At 46.2% G+C, this 17,590-nt stretch overlaps 1 protein-coding gene across 2 annotated transcripts in view; it reads left to right on the plus strand.

Moving 5' to 3' along the window:
- The window catches only part of CTDSP2 (CTD small phosphatase 2), a 60,288-nt gene that overhangs the window by 29,290 nt on the left and 13,408 nt on the right, over positions 1-17,590 (plus strand). Inside the window, exons 2-3 of one of the 2 annotated variants that reach the window (XM_035103045.3) lie at positions 14,534-14,682; positions 16,401-16,439. In XM_035103045.3, the coding sequence (XP_034958936.1) occupies positions 14,534-14,682; positions 16,401-16,439 (188 nt within the window). The remainder of the gene's footprint in view (positions 1-14,533; positions 14,683-16,400; positions 16,440-17,590) is intronic. The other variant, XM_035103055.3, reaches the window with a different exon arrangement.

Consider the following 17,590-nt stretch of genomic DNA (forward strand, 5'->3'; position numbering starts at 1 on the left):
TGTATTTTAACCTGTATTTTAATTAATTGTTTCTCTTTCTTTTACGTCTGATTATAATTTTACTGGTGTCAGCCGCCCTGAGCCCAGTTTGACTGGGGAGGGTGGGGTATAAATAATTTTTTAAAAATCATTATTATTATTATTATTATTTGCAGAACACAAGTAGCTACGCCAGGCTTCCTCAGCCTTGGCCCTCCAGATGTTTTTGGCCTACAACTCCCATGATCCCCTGCTAGCAGGACCAGTGGTCAGGGATGATGGGAATTGTAGTCTCAAAACATCTGGAGGGTTGAGGCTGAGGAAGCCTGACCTACGCTCATGTCAGGAGCAGCATGTGATCAGGATACCCACACGGTGCAAGTGGTTGTGCGATTTGTTGCAGAAAGTCTACCTGGCAGTGTAGCCTATTGTGTGACTGGTGCGAGTCCAAGTGCGACCACGTGGAGATCACTGGGTGCCAGATTGACAATTGACACCTCCACCTGGCTGGCTCCTCCAGCTTTCTTAAGCAGGCCAGCAGAAGAGCTTATTTATTGCATTTATATCCCACCTTCTTCTCCAAGGAGGACATAGTTCACCCCCCCCCCAGTTAATCCCTACAACAACCCTGTGGGGGTAGCTTAGGAGGCTGTGACTGGCCCAAGGTCACCCAATGAGCTTTGTGACAGAGTGGGGATTTGAACCCTGATCTCCCAGGTCCTAGTCCAGTTCTAACCACTACACCACACTGGCTTCTTAGAGTGCTTCCACTATGGTGCAACTACAGTATATAAATTAAGTAGCTAAATAAATATGGGGAAAGCAGCATGTCACTTAGATAAGGATCCGATATATTTTCCTTGAAGTTTGAATTTGTTTTCTTCTGGATTGTTTTATCTGCATACCTGCCAAGTTTGCTGTCAGAGAAATAAGGGACCGGGCCGGAAATAGCAGACCGGAAGTAGCGCTGCAGCCATTTTGGAACTGGGCAGAGCAGCATCAAAAAGTCGCTTCTGAGCATGCTCCGCCCAGTTCCAAAATGGCCGCTGCGCCAGAATAAACCGGGGAAAAACAAAAATATCTGTTTTTTCAGTTAGGTAGGAACAGCTGGAAAAATGGGGATTTCCCGGGGAAAACGGGAGACTTGGCAGCTATGTTTATCTGATATTTTACAGTGTTGTATATAGCGTTGGTTCATGGTTCATGGGGTCACGGAGAACACAACTAAGCAACAAAATAGCTTTGAGATTCCCCCCCTTTTAAATATAAAGTGGCATAGAAATGAAATGAACATCATCATCATCAACAACAACAACAAATACTGTTGCAAAAAAAAAAAAAAGTGCCTAGATATTTCATTGTGATGACCGTGGCCTAGATTTAAGGTACCATTTGGAGATCAGCTTAAATACCTGAGTTTCTAAGACTGCTACTTGGGAGAATGGAATTGTTGATGCACAAGTAACCTGTAGTGCAGTTTTGGGATCTTGGGAAAGCAAAAGCTGGCAAACCACAACCATCCTGATGTATTTTAATCTAGGTGTTTGCTGAATTAGAACTCCCATACTCCAGGACCCTTCATTGAGCTTGGAGGTCGAGGCTGATGCGAGTTGGAGTCTAACTGTATCATGAAGGCAGCCAGGCAGCCCATCTCTGATCTAATGTCACTACTAGCATTAACTACAAAGGAGAAACACATGGCATCCTTTCCTGACAGGATAGGGATATGGCGCTGTGCGCTTCCTGAGTCAGTGGAGATGGAAACTTGGAAGCTGTCAAGGAGACTGTGTCTCCCCGGCAACTGTCTGCTCCTTCTAGAGAGAGGTTTGTTGTTCTCCTCTTGAGACTCAGTGCTCTACTGGCTTCAGGCAGCTGCCTAGGAAGGAGTCCTAGGAAGGAGCCCCTCTGCCCTGAAGACTTATAATAAAAAGGCCAGCCAGAAAGACTACAAAGCCTTTGATTCTACCAAAAGCACTAGAAGGAGAGACTGTCTGTGTGTCTCCTACAAGTTCTATGCAAACGTTAAAGAAAGCATAGCAAGGATGCTTCAAGAAATCTAGCTTTTAATAAAACATCAAGTTTCTAGCTTTTACGGATGAATCGCCCTTAGCCCTTGTGAAATCTAACTTTATTTATTAATTTGACTTCCTCCAAGAGACCAGGTACCGGCGTACATCTCCCTTCCCCAACAAGGTGTTCCAGATGTTGGACTGCCAACTCCCACCAGTCCCAGCCATACCTGCCAAGTTGCTGTCGGAGAAATAAGGGACCGGCCGGAAGTAGCAGACCGGAAGTAGCGCTGCCGCCATTTTGGAACTGGGCGGAGCATGCTCAGAAGTGACTTTTGATGCTGCTTTGCCCAGTTCCAAAATGGCCGTCGTGCCAGAAGTCGCACTGCAGCCATTTTGGAACTGGGCAGAGCAGCATCAAAAGTCGCTTCTGAGCATGCTCCGTCCAGTTCCAAAATGGCCGCCGCGCCAGAATAAACCAGGAAAAAACGAAAAAAATCCGTTTTTTCAGCTAGTAACAGCTGGAAAAACGGGGATTTCCCGGGGAATACGGGAGACTTGGCAGCTATGGTCCCAGCCCGCATGGCAGATGGTCAGGGAAAGATGCGAGTTGCAGTCCAGCAGCATCCGCAGGGAACCCCGGTTATGAAACTATATGACAATCTACCTCCCCTCTTGCAACTACCTGCTTTGTCCTCACAACAACCCTGTTTTTAGAGGTGGTGATTAGGGCAAGGTCCTCCAGTGAGCTTTGTGGATGAGTAGAGATTTGAACCAGGGTTTCAAAAGAACATAAGAAGACTCCTGCTGAATCAGGCCAAAGACCCATTTAGTCCAGCATCCTGTTCTCACAGTGGCCAAACCGATGACTACGGGAAGCCCACAAGCAGGTCCTGAGCATAACAGCAACCTCTCCACTTGTGATTCCCCCCCCCCAAAAAAACTGGCATTCCGATGCGTTCAGTGAAGGTAGAACATAGCCATTGTGGCTATTAGCTGCTGATAGCCTTATCCTTCATGAATTGTTCTTTTAAACCCATGTTAGTTGGTGCCCTTTACTACTTCTCCCTGGTCCAATGATCTAACCACTACACTACCCTGTCTCCAGAGAAACTGTAACAGGCATAGCCAGGTGGGAAATCTGCAAAGAAATGGCACACGTGCAAATGTACAGGTTTTGGAATTCGGGTAACCTTTGCAACAGAATACTGTACGCATGACCCCAGTTACCTGGCTGGGAGTGGAGAGATCAGCTGGATATCTTTGCTTGAATTGCTGGTGACAAATAGCCTGTTGCTATTAATCCTCCTGCTGGCTTGCTGAGTGTTACTTCCCATTCTGCTCTAATGAGCCGAGGATCCCAGCTGCCTTTGGTTCCCCCCCCCCCAACACACTGCAAGGGCCTGCCTCAAGCAGAGTGGTTGGGGCTATGAATGGGGCCAGCCTGTCTGGGCTCTCTAGCCTTCAGCTTCGGCTTGGCTTGGAGATTCCTGCTTGCCCGCTAGCTATGATATCTCCAGCAGATGTCTCTCAGCTGTTCCTGACAGCTGGCGGGGAGATGCAAAGGCAAGGAGCAGGGAGGTGGCGGAGGGTGGGGGGGGGGTGGGATGAGGAGGAGAAGGAGGAAGTGAAGGCATTCCTTTGCTACTTCCAGCTGCTGTTGCGAAATAGACCGCTGCAACCTTTTCTTTCAAACTCTAGGGGAAAAGATTACTGAAGGCAAGAAAAATTAAGTGAAATGATGTTTATGGGGGTGGGAAGAAGGGGAAATTTGGTTTCAGCAAATCCCAATATAGCCTTGCCGCCGTTTCAAAATTTGTTCCATTTTCAATTTGTGTGCCACCTTTATAAATTGGGATGTCAGGAAACTGCTTTTATACCGAGTCGGTTCATTGGTCTTTCCAGCTTAGCAATTGAGTGGCAGCAGCTCTCCAAAATGCTTCAGGTAGCCCCCACCCCCCAATCCTACCCGGAATATACCTGGTACCATCTGCATGCAAGTAGCTGTGCTACCACTCAGCTGTGCCCCCCCCCCAGTTACTTTACCCAAGGCAGTTAACAACCCACAGAAATGACAAAGCGTACAAGGAAAATCACATTGCTGTTCTGTAGCAGTTCAAATGATAATCTAAAAGCAAACTAATAAGAGGAATCCCATTTCACACACAGCATTACAAAATGCTAATGCAGTATCACTAAACATTTTAAAAACATTTTTAAAAACAACATTTAAAACATTTTTTTTAAAAAAAACATTTTTTAAAAAAGTCACCCCCATTGGTTACAAGAAGTATAATTACAGACGGACAAGATGGCAGCTGCTAGAACACAGGAACACAAAATGCAGAAAAAGGAATAACTGAGCAGCTAGATCACATCTTTCCTTCCCTGTCCTGGGGGGCCATGTGTCACCCAAGCCATCCTGAGAACACGACACTGCCACCTCCATAGATTTGAGGATCAGGATGAGCTTAAGATGGCGCTGCAAATCTTGGGTGCCACAAAACCAGCTTCCCCATTTGGTGTTGATTCTGTGTGGGGGTGGTGGGTGGTGGATCTACACCCCCCCCCATCTCTGAACTAAATGATCAGGAATCAGAGAAAATTTCATTTCAGTTCTTTGCAAGGATCTCAAGCAACTAGGCAGGTATTTTGTAGGCCAGTGATAACTGACCAATAGGTGGGGCATGGTTCTACCTACTGTCTTTTCCTCTTCCTCATCACACTCTAGGCTTTTGTTTCTACAGACACCTCCCACCCACACCCACCCCAATCTCAAGTCTCATCTCTCCTGCTTCTGCTGCCCCCAGGCCCCTTCTCCCCCAATGCAAGGATCTTTGGATTCTCAACGGAGCAAACGAAAAGTTTGTCATTAACAAAACCCAGAGCTGGAGGGACAGCCCTTGTCCTTAAATGGCCGGCATCAGGTCCAGTTGCTGCTGCCACTTTTGTGCTTGTGTGTGTGTACCCGTGTGCCTCGATGTTGCACAATGACTGTGTAAAGCTGGGGCAAAGGCAGGGAATCATAGAAATGGGAGGGACCCTGAGAATCATCTAGTCCAGCCGCCTGCAATATCCTGGTTTTAAGAGCACAAGAGTAAGATTATGGTTGGGGAGGATTTTCCAAACTCGGCGTTATTATAATGCACCATTTTGGCATCTCCACTTAGGGAATTTGAGGAGCAGCGTAACTTTCCTTCTGAGACCTTGAATATCTGTTGCCAGTCGAGTTCACAGTATTGAGCCAGCTCAGTCATTGACTTTCCAATTCGTTGTTGCTTTCTCAAATCTCAGCTTTAATTTTTTTTTAAAGAGAGGGCAAGTTTCTAGTGCTCATTATCTCATTATGGTAGAGAAGAAACTGGGGAAATGATGTGTTGTTATTATACACATAGCACAGGTTTTGCCAACCTGCCGCTTCCCTGTGCTTTTGAACTATGATTCCCATCAGCCCCAGCCTGCCTGCCCAATGGTCATGGATAATGGGAGCTATAGTCCAAAATATAATAATATAATAATAATTTATTATTTATACCCCGCCCATCTGGCCGGGTTCCCCCAGCCACTCTGGGTGGCTTCCAACAAAATAGTAAAATACAGAAATCCATCAAACATTAAAAGCTTCCCTAAACAGGGTTGCCTTGAGATGCCTTCTAAAGGTCTGGTAATTGTTGTTCTCTTTGACCTCTGGTGGGAGGGCATTCCACAGGGTGGGTGCCACTACTGAGAAGGCCCTCTGCCTGGTTCCCTGTAACTTGGCTTCTCGTAGCGAGGGAATATTGGGTGGCTTCTCGTAGCAAAGGAACATTGGGTGGGCACCATACTGAGGAGGAAAGCATTTGTCTAGCCCAGGTGTAGGAACCTTTGACCATTCAGATGCTGCTGAATGCAGCTCCCACCATCCCTTGCCATTGGGCGTACTTCCTGGGGCTGATGGGAGTTCTAGTTCAGCAACATTTGGAAGGTTTCAGCTTCCCCGCAGCTGAGCTAGCCCTTCAGAGCCCCCAAAGCATTTCACCTATGTCAGACTAGAAAAGAGGCTGATTATATGGTTTGCCTAAGGACACCGATTTAAGGCTGGGTTTATCAATGTAGCAGAATTAGGCGGGGATGAAGTAATGCCAAGGTGCAGAATGGACTGTGCCATGTTCAGGCTGCAAGTGGGAAATAACACTTTGGGCTGTGTTTCCACATTAAAACACCCACCTCCCTTCTGGTAGAAAATTAGCAAACCAGGGTCAGTCCTTTCATGCCTACTATGTTGTTGTTGTTTTCTGTTTGTAGGGAGCTATTTAATGCTGGGGAAACATTCAAAATGGTGACCAAAAGAGGTTGCCAACTTGTTTAGGCTTAGGGGCACATTGGAGAAACTGTTGTGGACTCCCCACCCCACCCCACAAACACCATTCAACCAAGTGAAGCCTATACTATCTCCAGTAGAATTTCCCCCCAAGCCTAATTTCTATGGAGGAGGGGCCCTTTGGAGCACCAAGGAAGACCTCTGCAGGCACATGAGTGCCCACGGGCACCGTGTTGGCAACCTCAGACCTACAAACGCCCTGAAGTGGTCCAGTCTATTCTACCTGTGTGTGTATAAACCGGTGTTCAAGGCAGAGGTGAGGCTTAAAGGATATGGGCTTGCTAATTCACGGCTCCGTCTCTTCGCTGCCATGCTGCTCAAGCTGTTACCTGCTAGAGGCTTGGGACCATTTCCAGGGCGGCATCTTCCTTCCACGCGAGAGCACTTGGTAGGATGCTTCATGCGGATGAATGCACACGGAAGTATTTCATTGGAACAGGCCATCCCCAGAACTTGCTCGGAAGGCAGGTCCCCTGTGAGTCGCGGCTTGCATTCCTGGATAGACCCAGCTTAAAGAATTGTCTCCCGTCAAGTTTACACGGATGATTTGTTCTGACAAAACCTGTCCGTGTGTGGGCACACACTCCAAAGCTCATCCGGCAGAGGTGTCCTGGGACTGGCCCAAACAAATGCAGAAGCTGTATTGTGAAGCCAGGATGCAGCCATTAGGGCCTGGCTGGGGGGTGGGGGGCTTCTTTCTGCATTGCAACCCCTTGTTTTTTAATGCTGCTTGTTAATGGTTCATAAATCTCAATTCCTGAGCAGCGGATAATTAGGGAAAAGAATAATCCCAATTTCTGCAGATCTACCCAGGGAGCTGGGTTGGGTGGGAGGGGGAAGAGTAGGAAGATAATTCATTTTTAAAAAAACAAAAAACTGCAAACTATCCCCACTGCTGAATTCATGATTTGTAATGCAGAATTTTAGGCTCCTTTCAGATGGATTCGTTCCTGTCACACTGCAAGCAAATGTGGGGGGGGGGGGCACAGAGAAATGCAACTGGCCAAGCCAGTGTTTTTGCATTCCTTTTCCCCACTCCATTTCAGGAAGGACTCAGCTTCCAAGTTTCACTCAAATGGAGTGCTGGAAGAGAATGCACATTTGTGTCCCTTTTGAAGCTGCTGTACTGCTTCCTGCAGAAGAATCTATTTCAAAATGCTTTGGGAAGCTTCTATAGTTTTGCTTGCTTGGCTTCACCTAATGCATTTCTCCATCATTCTGGAATGTGACAGTGCTTTGGCTACGGTTGAGCAGGACTCATGGTTTAAATCGAATTCCTGCCATTAATTTGGTAGGTAGCTGTTTGGCAAGCTGATTTCTCCCTTTAGCTTTGGAACTGCGATCTGGGGATATTCGTACTGGCTTACCTTACAAGGTAGTTGGAATTATTCTTTTGAGAATGTGTGTGAAGCACTTTAAAAAAAACATGATACAAATGTGAAATATAATTATTAGCTTCTGTTTGTGTTCGGTGGGCAAGTAGATGGCGCCTTTTCTGAAAACAGTTGGGTTTTATTTACACTTAAGCAATATGGACACTTTGTTAAATAAACTCCCTTGCTTTCTGGCCGCCATATTTAGCACCAGAAAGGCTGTTAGGCTTATGACCAAGGCATCTAATAAATTCCTATAATGTGGGGGCAACCTCATAAGAAGAGAAGACTCCCTGGAAAAGACCCTGATGTTGGGAAAGTTTGAGGGCACAAGGAGAAGGAGACGACAGAGGACGAGATGGTTGGACAGTGTTCTCGAAGCTACGAACATGAGTCTGACCAAACTGCGGGAGGCAGTGGAAGACAGGAGTGCCTGGCGTGCTCTGGTTCATGGGGACACAAAGAGTCGGACACGACTAAACGACTAAACAACAACAAGAGTCCCTAATTATTTGGAGTTTCCTTTGGAAGACTGACACGGGTGGCACTGTGGGTTAAACCACTGAGCCTAGGGCTTGCCGATCAGAAGGTCGGTGGTTCGAATCCCCGTGACGGGGTGAGCTCCCGTTGCTCGGTCCCAGTTTCTGCCAACCTAGCAGTTCGAAAGCATGTCAAAGTGCAAGTAGATAAATAGGTACCCCTTCAAGCGGGAAGGTAAACGGCGTTTCTGTGTGCTGCTCTGGTTCGCCAGAAGCGGGTTTTGTCATGCTGGCCACATGACCCGGAAGCTGTCTGAGGACAAACGCCGGCTCCTTCGGCCAATAACGCAAGATGAGCGCTGCAACCCCAGAGTCGGCAATGACTGGACCTCATGGTCAGGGGTCCCTTTACCTTGGAAGAAGGTTGCCCATAGGGTTGTAGGGTGGATGTCTTTCAAGGAGATACCTCTCATATTTAGGTTGAGGTCACCTCCCAGAATTGCTTCCCTATCGGAGGAGAGGAATTTGTTTAGTTTTTTCTGGATGAACTCTAGTTGTTTCAAATTTGGGGCATATATGGAGCCAGTTGTCAGTTTAGTTTTGCCATCTGGTGTCCCTTTAGCACAAATGAATCATTTGTCTTTTAGGACTGTCGTGGCTTTGAAGTTCAGTTCTCTACTGAGTAATATGGCTACTCCGCGGGCCTTTCCTGGGCCAGGTGCAACCCATTGTTGACTGAAGTGGAGATCGCTCAGGAGTCTGCTTCTTTTGGGTGGATTATGTATTTCTTGCAGGAAGAGACTGGGGTTGGTGTGTGTGTGTGTGTGTGTCTATTTTGTTTGTGTGGTGGTTCTTTGTGTGCTGCGGGTAGCACACAAAGGAGTGGGGGGCTGAGAGCCTGTGTTGTGTGTTGTTGGGATGAGGGGGGAGTGGAGAGGGTGAATTGTTGTTGTCTGAGTATTGGGGTGGGGATGGGATTGGGGGGTCTCTATGGAGGGGTGGGGTAGGGGTGATAGTGGTTGTGCTGGCAATATTAATGGCTTGAGGGGAGAGGAGAAAAGGAGGGGGGGTCACCGGTCCATCAATTTGAAGTGATTTCCGTATGCTTCATTTCGCTGTGGTGGTTGTTGCAGGCTTGTCAGTCTACGGCAGGGGTCAGCAACCTTTTTCAGCTGTGGGCTGTTCCACCGTCCCTCAGACCATGTGGTGGGCCGGACTATATGGGGGGGGGAAATGAATGAATTTCTACGCCCCACAAATAACCCAGAGATGCATTTTAAATAAAAGCACACATTCTACTCATGTAACAACACGCTGATCCCCGGACCGTCTGCATGCCGGATTTAGAAGGCGATTGGGCCGGATCGGGCCCCCGGGCCTTAGGTTGCCTACCCCTGCTCTACGGTATATGGGTTTAGCTGAGGTTGGTTTGTCGTCTTGTGTTGTACAGTGTGTTCGGTGGGACGGTTCTGTGAGCCCGGGCCTGTTTGTGCTTCACCATCAGCCAGGGATGAACTGACGACAGGCCCTAGAACGCACTCAACCATCACCCGCAAACTGTTTTTTGTCTCACTGCCTTGATTTTATTTAAAATGGTGGGAGATTGCCCGCCATTACCAGTCTTTGAATCTAGGCTCCCCTCCCTCCCAACAAGCTCTTGAGGAATGCCAGCTTCCCCTCTTTTTAAATCAAGTGCTGTAGTGTAATGTTGTGGACAGATGGCGAAATTCCTTCAGAGCGAATGCTTGGGCGGTGGGGGGGGGGGGGGAGAGAGAGAAAGGCAGCATGTGCCAAGCCCTGCTGTGAAGGCTGAGGAAACTCTGTTCCCTGGGTGGGCTGCTTGCTGGCCCTTTGGAATTCTCCAGCTTCCTCCCCATAGAGACCTTACAGCTTCCTGGTTCCTCTTTGTTGTTGATCCTATCTGGGTGTTCTGCCTGCAGTGGCTGTGGCCCAAATGCATGTCAAATATGCGCACCCCGTTTCTGGGCAATTCCACACCTCCCCAATCCAAGAGGTGTGTGTATATGATATATAAAACCAAGCTCATGGTTCCCTCCTGACCTCTCGTGGTGTGTGGGGGGGTATCTAGTAGTAGCAACACAGTAGAATGATGGTTATAGTTTGTGGGCATGCACTGCCACCTGCTGGTGACTTCTTAGCATCATAGACACAAGAGTTCCTCGTTCTTCATTTTTTACATTTTTTTATTTTTTAATAATGATTTTTATTGATTTTATAAACACAAAAGAGAAAAACAAAAGATCAACAACAACTTAAAAGGCAGTAAAACACATTAAAGAACAATAACATAACAGTAAAAAAAGACAAACATCTAAATACAAATCCAAGTTTCTTTAACATTGTATATAGGGACCTCCTCGAGTTCCCTCCATCTGCTCTTCATTTCATTTTTATCTTTAGCAATTTCTAATGCATTTTATATACATATCTTAAAATTTCAAATCTATCCTTTCTGTGTACTTCACTTAGATTTTAAATCCTCGGCTTCTATACAATTCTAAATCTATTCTTGGTATACAATTTTTGCATATTTTTTCAAATAGATTTTAAAGTCTTTCCACTCTTCTTCTGTCGCTTCTTGTCCCCTTCTGGTTTCATGCTAACTTACAGGGATGCAGCCCCCACATAACTGGCTTGTGGAATGCATTGTAATAATGGGGGGAGGGGAGAGATTAGGCATGTTTATGGATGATGGATCTGCTGGTGGAGGGAGGGTACATTATGTTACAATTCATGGGCTAGTTTATGTGTTTATATGCGGAATTTGGAAAATACAGCCGTACCATTGGTTCTCGAACGTAATCCGTTCCAGAAGTCTGTTCGACTTCTGAAAACATTCGAAAACCAAGGCGCAGCTTTCGATTGCCTGCAGGAGCTTCCTGCACTCAATCGGAAGCCGCGTCGGAAGTCCGGCTTCCAAAAAATGTTCGCAAACCGGAACACTCCCGGGTTTGCGGCGTTTGGGAGCCAAAACGTACGAGTACCAAGGGGTTTGCGGACTAAGGTACAACTGTATGGTTTTCTGGAAATCATAGCATTGTAGAGATGGAAGGGACCCAGAGAGTCAACCCCCCCCCTGCAATGCAGGATTCTTAACTAAAGCATTCATGACAGATGACCATCCAACCTCGGCTTAAAAACCTCTACCACCTTCCATGGGAGTCTGTTCCATGGTTGAACAGCCCTTACAGCCAGAAAGTTCTTCCTAATGTTAAGTCAAAATCTCCTTTCTTGTAACTTGAATCCGTTGCTTTGAGTCCTACCCTCCAGAGCAGGAGAAAACAAGCTTGCTCCATCTTCCATGTGACAGCCCTTTAAATATTTGAAGATGGCTATCATATCTTCTCTTTTCCATGATAAACATACCCAACTCCCTCAACCTTTCCTCATAAAGCTTGGCTTCCTTGATCATCTTGCTTGCCCTCCTCTGCGCACTTTCCAGCTTGTCAATATTCTTAAATTGTGGTGCCCGGAATTGGGCACAGTATTCCAGGTGTGGTCTGACCAAGGCAGAATAGAGTGTACTATTCCTTCCCTTGATCTGGACACTATACTTCTAGAATAGCCTTAGCTTTTTTTCGCTGCTGCATCACACTGTTGACTCATTCAAAAAAATAACACATTCTCTTGCAGAAATTGTTTTTTGGAACTCCAAGCTGAGGAGTCTTTGTTAGTGAACTCACCAGGAGGTGTACTGACTACTTCAATTTTTTGAGTAAGGAGAGTTGTCGGTGTCAACAAAAAAGGTTCTTCTGGGTCATTGGAGACAGGGGTTAAAGGTCTGGCATTAATAATTGCTGCAACTTCTGCCACGAAGGTTGTCAGACTCTCGTGAGTAAACCTAGTATTCCCTATTTGTAGGAAGATGGAATCTAAGATTCTACGAGCCACTCCTATCATTCTTTCCCAAGTTCCTCCCATGTGGGAAGAATGCGGTGGATTGAAGGTCCATGTACAAGTTTGACTGCTCAAATATCTTTCTACTTGTTTTGTGTCTAAGTTTGAGAGAATGCTCAGTTCTTTGGAGGCACCAATGAAATTAGTGCCTCTGTCAAAGCGAATGTGTTTTATAGGGCCTCTAATAGCAATAAAACGTCTTAAAGCATTAATAAAGCTAGACGTGTCCATAGACTCAATCACTTCAATGTGGACAGTTCTAATAGACATGCAGATGAACAAGACTGCCCAGATGGTTACTTCTTCTAGAAACACACAGTTAAACCATGGAATTTGCTCCCACAAGATGTAGTGACGGTCATCAACTCGGATGGCTTTAAGAAAGGGCTAGATGAAGTCACAGAGGATAAGGTTACTCATGGCTACTTAGCCACAATGGCTATGTTACACCTCTTCTGCATCCCAGTTGCTCAGAATCCCACTCAGATCCTGCTTTCAGGCTTCCCATAGGCATCTGGGTGACTACTGCGAGGAGCAGGCTGCTGGTTTTGGTAGGCTTTGGCCCACCTGACCCAACAAGGGTGTGCGCTTATGATGGCTTTACTACATAAATCAAGGCCGCAAGGCTATAGTCTTTAGCTCCAGGTACCTGAGACCAATTGCTAGAACTGGAGCTGAGAAAGCTGGAGGCAGAAATGCGGTGGGCAGAAGATGCTGCTCTTGTTGACCCAGGCGACAGAAGAAATCAAGTTCCATGAATTTATGCTAGGCCTGGACAATGCACAGGCTTCCTGTTGCCTGCCAGTTGCTGGGGGCAATATGGAACATCCTGTTTCCTTTTAGTGCTATCTCCTGTCATTACAGTCTGGCCTGACCCCAGACTGTACTGATGGCAGAAGCCAAAGTGTTCTGTGAGGATGGGTTCTGGGGGAACGCCCGCAGCAAACTGAAACCTCCTCAGGCAGCAGCCATTTTGAGTTCAGCCGCTTGTCGCAAGAGTGTCATAGGTGAAATCTACACACACATGAAAAACGCTGCGAAAATGCTTTTTAAAAAACGTTTTGAAAAATATATATTGAATTTGCCATAGCTCACCATTGCCATCTAATGTCACATTTGTATATTGCACTTTACAACACACTTTTTATTTACAACGTTTGATTTGCAGTTTCGTAGCTGAGTCTGCAGCGTTAAATAAAGGCTGTTGCTTTTGTCCCGCAGTTCAGTCTTTGGTGGCATCATTTTGTAAAGTTTGCAGTAGCTAACAGTTTGGAAGAGCTGATTTGGCTAGGGCAGTGGTTCCCAACAGGTGGTCCGAGGACCCCCAGGGGTCCACGAGCTATGCCAGAGGGGTCCGCAAGATGCTATTAGAAAAATATATATATTAAATATATTTCGTATGATAACAGATTTTTTGTTTTGGCCGCTTCCTGCATGAGCAGAGTCTAGCACAAAACTAGAATTAGATAGAGGCAGTAGTTCTGCTGTATGCCGTTAGGTGGCGCTTTACAAACACTACTGTTTTGCAAAGAGGCAGCGCACGCATTCTACTAACGCTCACCTCCCCAAGATGCTTTGCTCACGTCGGCTTCATTTGTGCGCTACTGCGCAGGTACCCTGTCTTCTCCATTCCCCTCCCTCCTCCCTGGCGCGCGCTGCCTCTTTGCAAAACAGTAGTGTTTGTAAACAACCGTTGTTTTTCGCGGAAGCTACAGTTCGCGTAGTTAAAAATGGACCGTTGGTTAAAAAGTGGTTCATCTCATTAAGAACTGAAAATTAAAACTAACTGTATACTGATGGAGTACTCTGTTGTAACTGTAAAAAACGTATAAATATAAAATATAAAAAGACTCTTAATTTGGCTCTCACTTTTTAATTTTAGGATTAGGAATTAATGGGGGTCCTTGTCACAATAGCGGCTCGATGAGGGGTCCTCGAGAAAATTTTGTTGGGAACCCCTGGCTAGGGTCCAGTTGCATGAGATTCCCAGTTTATTTCACCAGGATGCTGGCAGCCACTCTCCAAGGTTTGAGACAGAAGGCTCTTTTTCATCCCTACCTGGAAATGCCTTCTGCATGCAAGGCAGCTACTGTACCAATGAACTAGGGCCCTTCTCCTAGCAGATTCCTGTTAATTGGACGTTGGTACTCAAAGCAGCAAACACCTTTCTGTCCTGCACTGGTTTGGAGAACTTGCGTCTCATTTTTTGGGGGCCAATCAAAAAATGTTCCCGCGAAGAAGCTTGCCTCCTTCACGGGCCACCCCCAGGAGCTCTGGAAGGAGGCATGCTTCAGCCTGCCTGAGACCTAATCCACAAACACTTAACCTGGATGAAAGGTTTGCCTGCTGCTGCGTTTTGGTCCTGGACTAGTGCCGTGAGATCTAACAAAGTTCCTTTTGTCATTTCCTTCACAGTCTTGGTGTCCAAATCCTCTCCGAAGAAGCCTCGTGGCCGGAACATCTTCAAGGCTTTCTTCTGTTGCTTTCGCGCACAGAATGTCGGGCAGTCGGGCTTTGGTGGGGATCATGGCCCACACAAGGAGGAAACCAGCACCATCGCCAAGGTGAGTGGAGGCTGACCCAGCAAATACTGAATTACACCCAGAGAGTATAACAGGCAGTACTAGTAGTATCCGAGCTTCTTTTCTCTAGCTGCTCTCTGTATTCTAGCTATCCAGATTTAGGGTGTGCCCCATTAGGATATAAAAACTGTCCCAGTTCTCCAGCTACCCAGATCCTGAAATTGTCCCTGTCTCTGTGCAAATGATCTCTCTCGCTTGACACTTCCTCTCATCAGCATTTTTAACTTTTTAAACTCCCAGCTGACCAGAGTTCACAAGATACCTTTGTTAGCCTCTGTTTACATCTGACTGGCTCTCTCCCAATCAAAAATGGCTTTCAGGGGGGAGCAGTTACTTTGGATTGGAAGCAAACGCTTCTATAGCCGTTTCGCACATTACAGCTCTGCCCTGTAGGAAATAACGTAAAACCCACATGCATGACTTTTTGTGAATATCAATATTTCACTGCTTGCTAATGAGCTGGGAAGTCATGGCTAGTTTCTGGGAAGACATATAACTGGGCTTCAGCCCATTTTCTATCCAGGGGAGGGAAACTCTTGCACAGTGGTACCTTGGTTCTCAAATTAAGCCATTTCAGAAGTCCGTTCCAAAACCAAAGCGTTCCAAAACCAAGGCACGCTTTCCCATAGAAAGTAATGCAAAATGGATTAATCTGTTCCAGACTTTGAAAAACAACCCCTAAAACAGCAATTTAACATGAATTTTACTAACAAGATCCATAAAATGAAAGCAATAATCAATATACTGTGGTATAAAATAAATAAGACAGTATTGTAGATGATTAAAATTATTTTTTTTTTCTTGCCTGCACTGATGATAGTCATTGTTTGGATGGGGGGGCTTTTATCCATTTCTGCAGTCACACAATCAGTCAGTCAATCAGTAGCTGAACTGGAATCCTCGCAGCCACAAAAACAAATTAACCAAAAAAGCCTCAAAAACAAAAACGCAAAATAAATAGCAAAAACAAAAGTACCAAACTTAATCCGTTCCGGAAGTCCGTTTGACTTCCGAAATGTTTGAAAACCAAGGCGCAGCTTCTAATTGGTGCAGGGACCCCAGAAACAATAACTGGCAGCCACATCAGATGTTCGGCTTCCGAAAAACATTCGAAAACTGCAAGACTTACTTCTGGGTTTTTGACGGTTGGGAACCAAGGTGTTGTGAGTACTGCGGCGTTTGAGAACCAAGGTACCACTGTAGATGCTGCTGGTCTCATATCCCGCATCCCTCCTCAAAACCCATGCATTTGACCGCATTGCCACCGCCATCTATATCTATTGCCACCCCCTCCGCTTTTAAAAATGAAAATATATGAAGCTATATATAGTAAAGGAAACTACTGCTGATCATATATAGAGTGCTCTTCCTCTCAGCACTGAATTTCTGCAGCCTGTCGCCCACACACTTTAGAGTAAAGGAGCTGAGGCTTCCTTCTGGGTCAGTTAGCAGGGCTCCCTCACTGTTCTCAGTCAAGAAACCTCTTCTTTGAAGACTTGAGCACTCTGCCAACCTCCATCACAGTCCAAGCTTTTGAGGCTTGTAGGATCACCTTGTCCATTACCTTTAGGATTCTGCTCCTTAAAAACTTAGTGGGTAAATTCAGAGGCTTTCTGAGATCCCTGATAGTAGTATTACACCGTCTTGCCTTTTTTCATGATACCTACATCTCTGCTTTCCTCTTTCCCCTCCCCTTTTAGTCTGATCTGTTGCAGTGTCTTCAATACCAGTTTTACCAGGTATGTTTTTGTTCCAAAGCCAAGGGAGATCTGCACCTCCTCTTTAGCCAGGACTGTGCTTACCTTGTGCGCAAGAGTGCAAAACAACAACATTCTCCACTGAGATGAACTTGCATTTTGATTCTGACATCAGAATAAATGCAAGGAAATCTGCCCATCATTTGGTTGCATTACATACCTTTTCCTGCTAGCCGTGGGAAGTGGACAAGGAGTTCTAATCAAAGCCCCACATCCTGATCTCTGCAAGTTCTGCTTTTCATACCCCACACTTACCTTTTGCCCTGCCCTTTCCAGGCAAAGATCTGTGCTTTAGAAGCTCCATGTCTGAGCTGGGTTTTTTTTTTGCCAGCTCCTTAGAACTCTTTAACACTCAACCAGAGCAAATGTCAGTTCCGCAGATGGTCGTTTGGTCTGAGTGAGCTTTAAAGAGCGGGTTTTCACAGGGTAAGCTGCTGAGTCCTAAAGCAAGTAGTGTTGGCTGATGCCAGTTGGGACTGGTAAGGTGGATGGCAGGGAGACATAACTTTAGGTGGAGCTGCAGCCAATGACAGGCAGAGCCACCCCCTGACTGGTGGTAAGCAAGGGCAGCCCGAGTTTTGTGGGGCAGCACCCCATTCACCTTAATGGACCAGCCTCGGCTGAGAACAGAGTGGGAAACCCGTGATCCTTTCAGACCTTGTTAGACTCCAGTTCCCATCAGCTTGGCCAGTGGTCTGGGATGATGGGAGCAGTAGTTCAGCAATATCTGGAGGGCCATAGGACCCCTGCTCTAGTAGCCTTTGCCCATGTTTGCCCCAGTCCAGGCAAAGTCAGTCACTACTAAGTCCTTTTGAAGCCAGTGGAGCAAGTTTGTTGCAACTAACACAAATCCCACTGTTTCCCACGTTGCAGCATTTGAGTGAGACTTAATTGCAACTAACTTAATCTCGACTGTTCCAGGCTAGATAATCTCCGCAATAACAAGGGCCAGAAATGTTCTGGAGTGAAAGAAGGAAAGAAAGAGAAAAAAATAGGGTGGTTTTAGAAATTGCCTTCCACAGACATGCCTCCAGGCGACGCACAAAATATGCCAAATGATGCTTTAGATACCAAATTTCACGTCTGCATGGCATAATGATGATGGGCGCACAACGTACACACAGTCCTGCCTA

The sequence above is a fragment of the Zootoca vivipara genome, chromosome 2 (genome assembly GCF_965207765.1).
Source record: "Zootoca vivipara chromosome 2, rZooViv2.hap1.1, whole genome shotgun sequence".
Classification (NCBI taxonomy): Eukaryota; Metazoa; Chordata; class Lepidosauria; order Squamata; family Lacertidae; genus Zootoca; species Zootoca vivipara.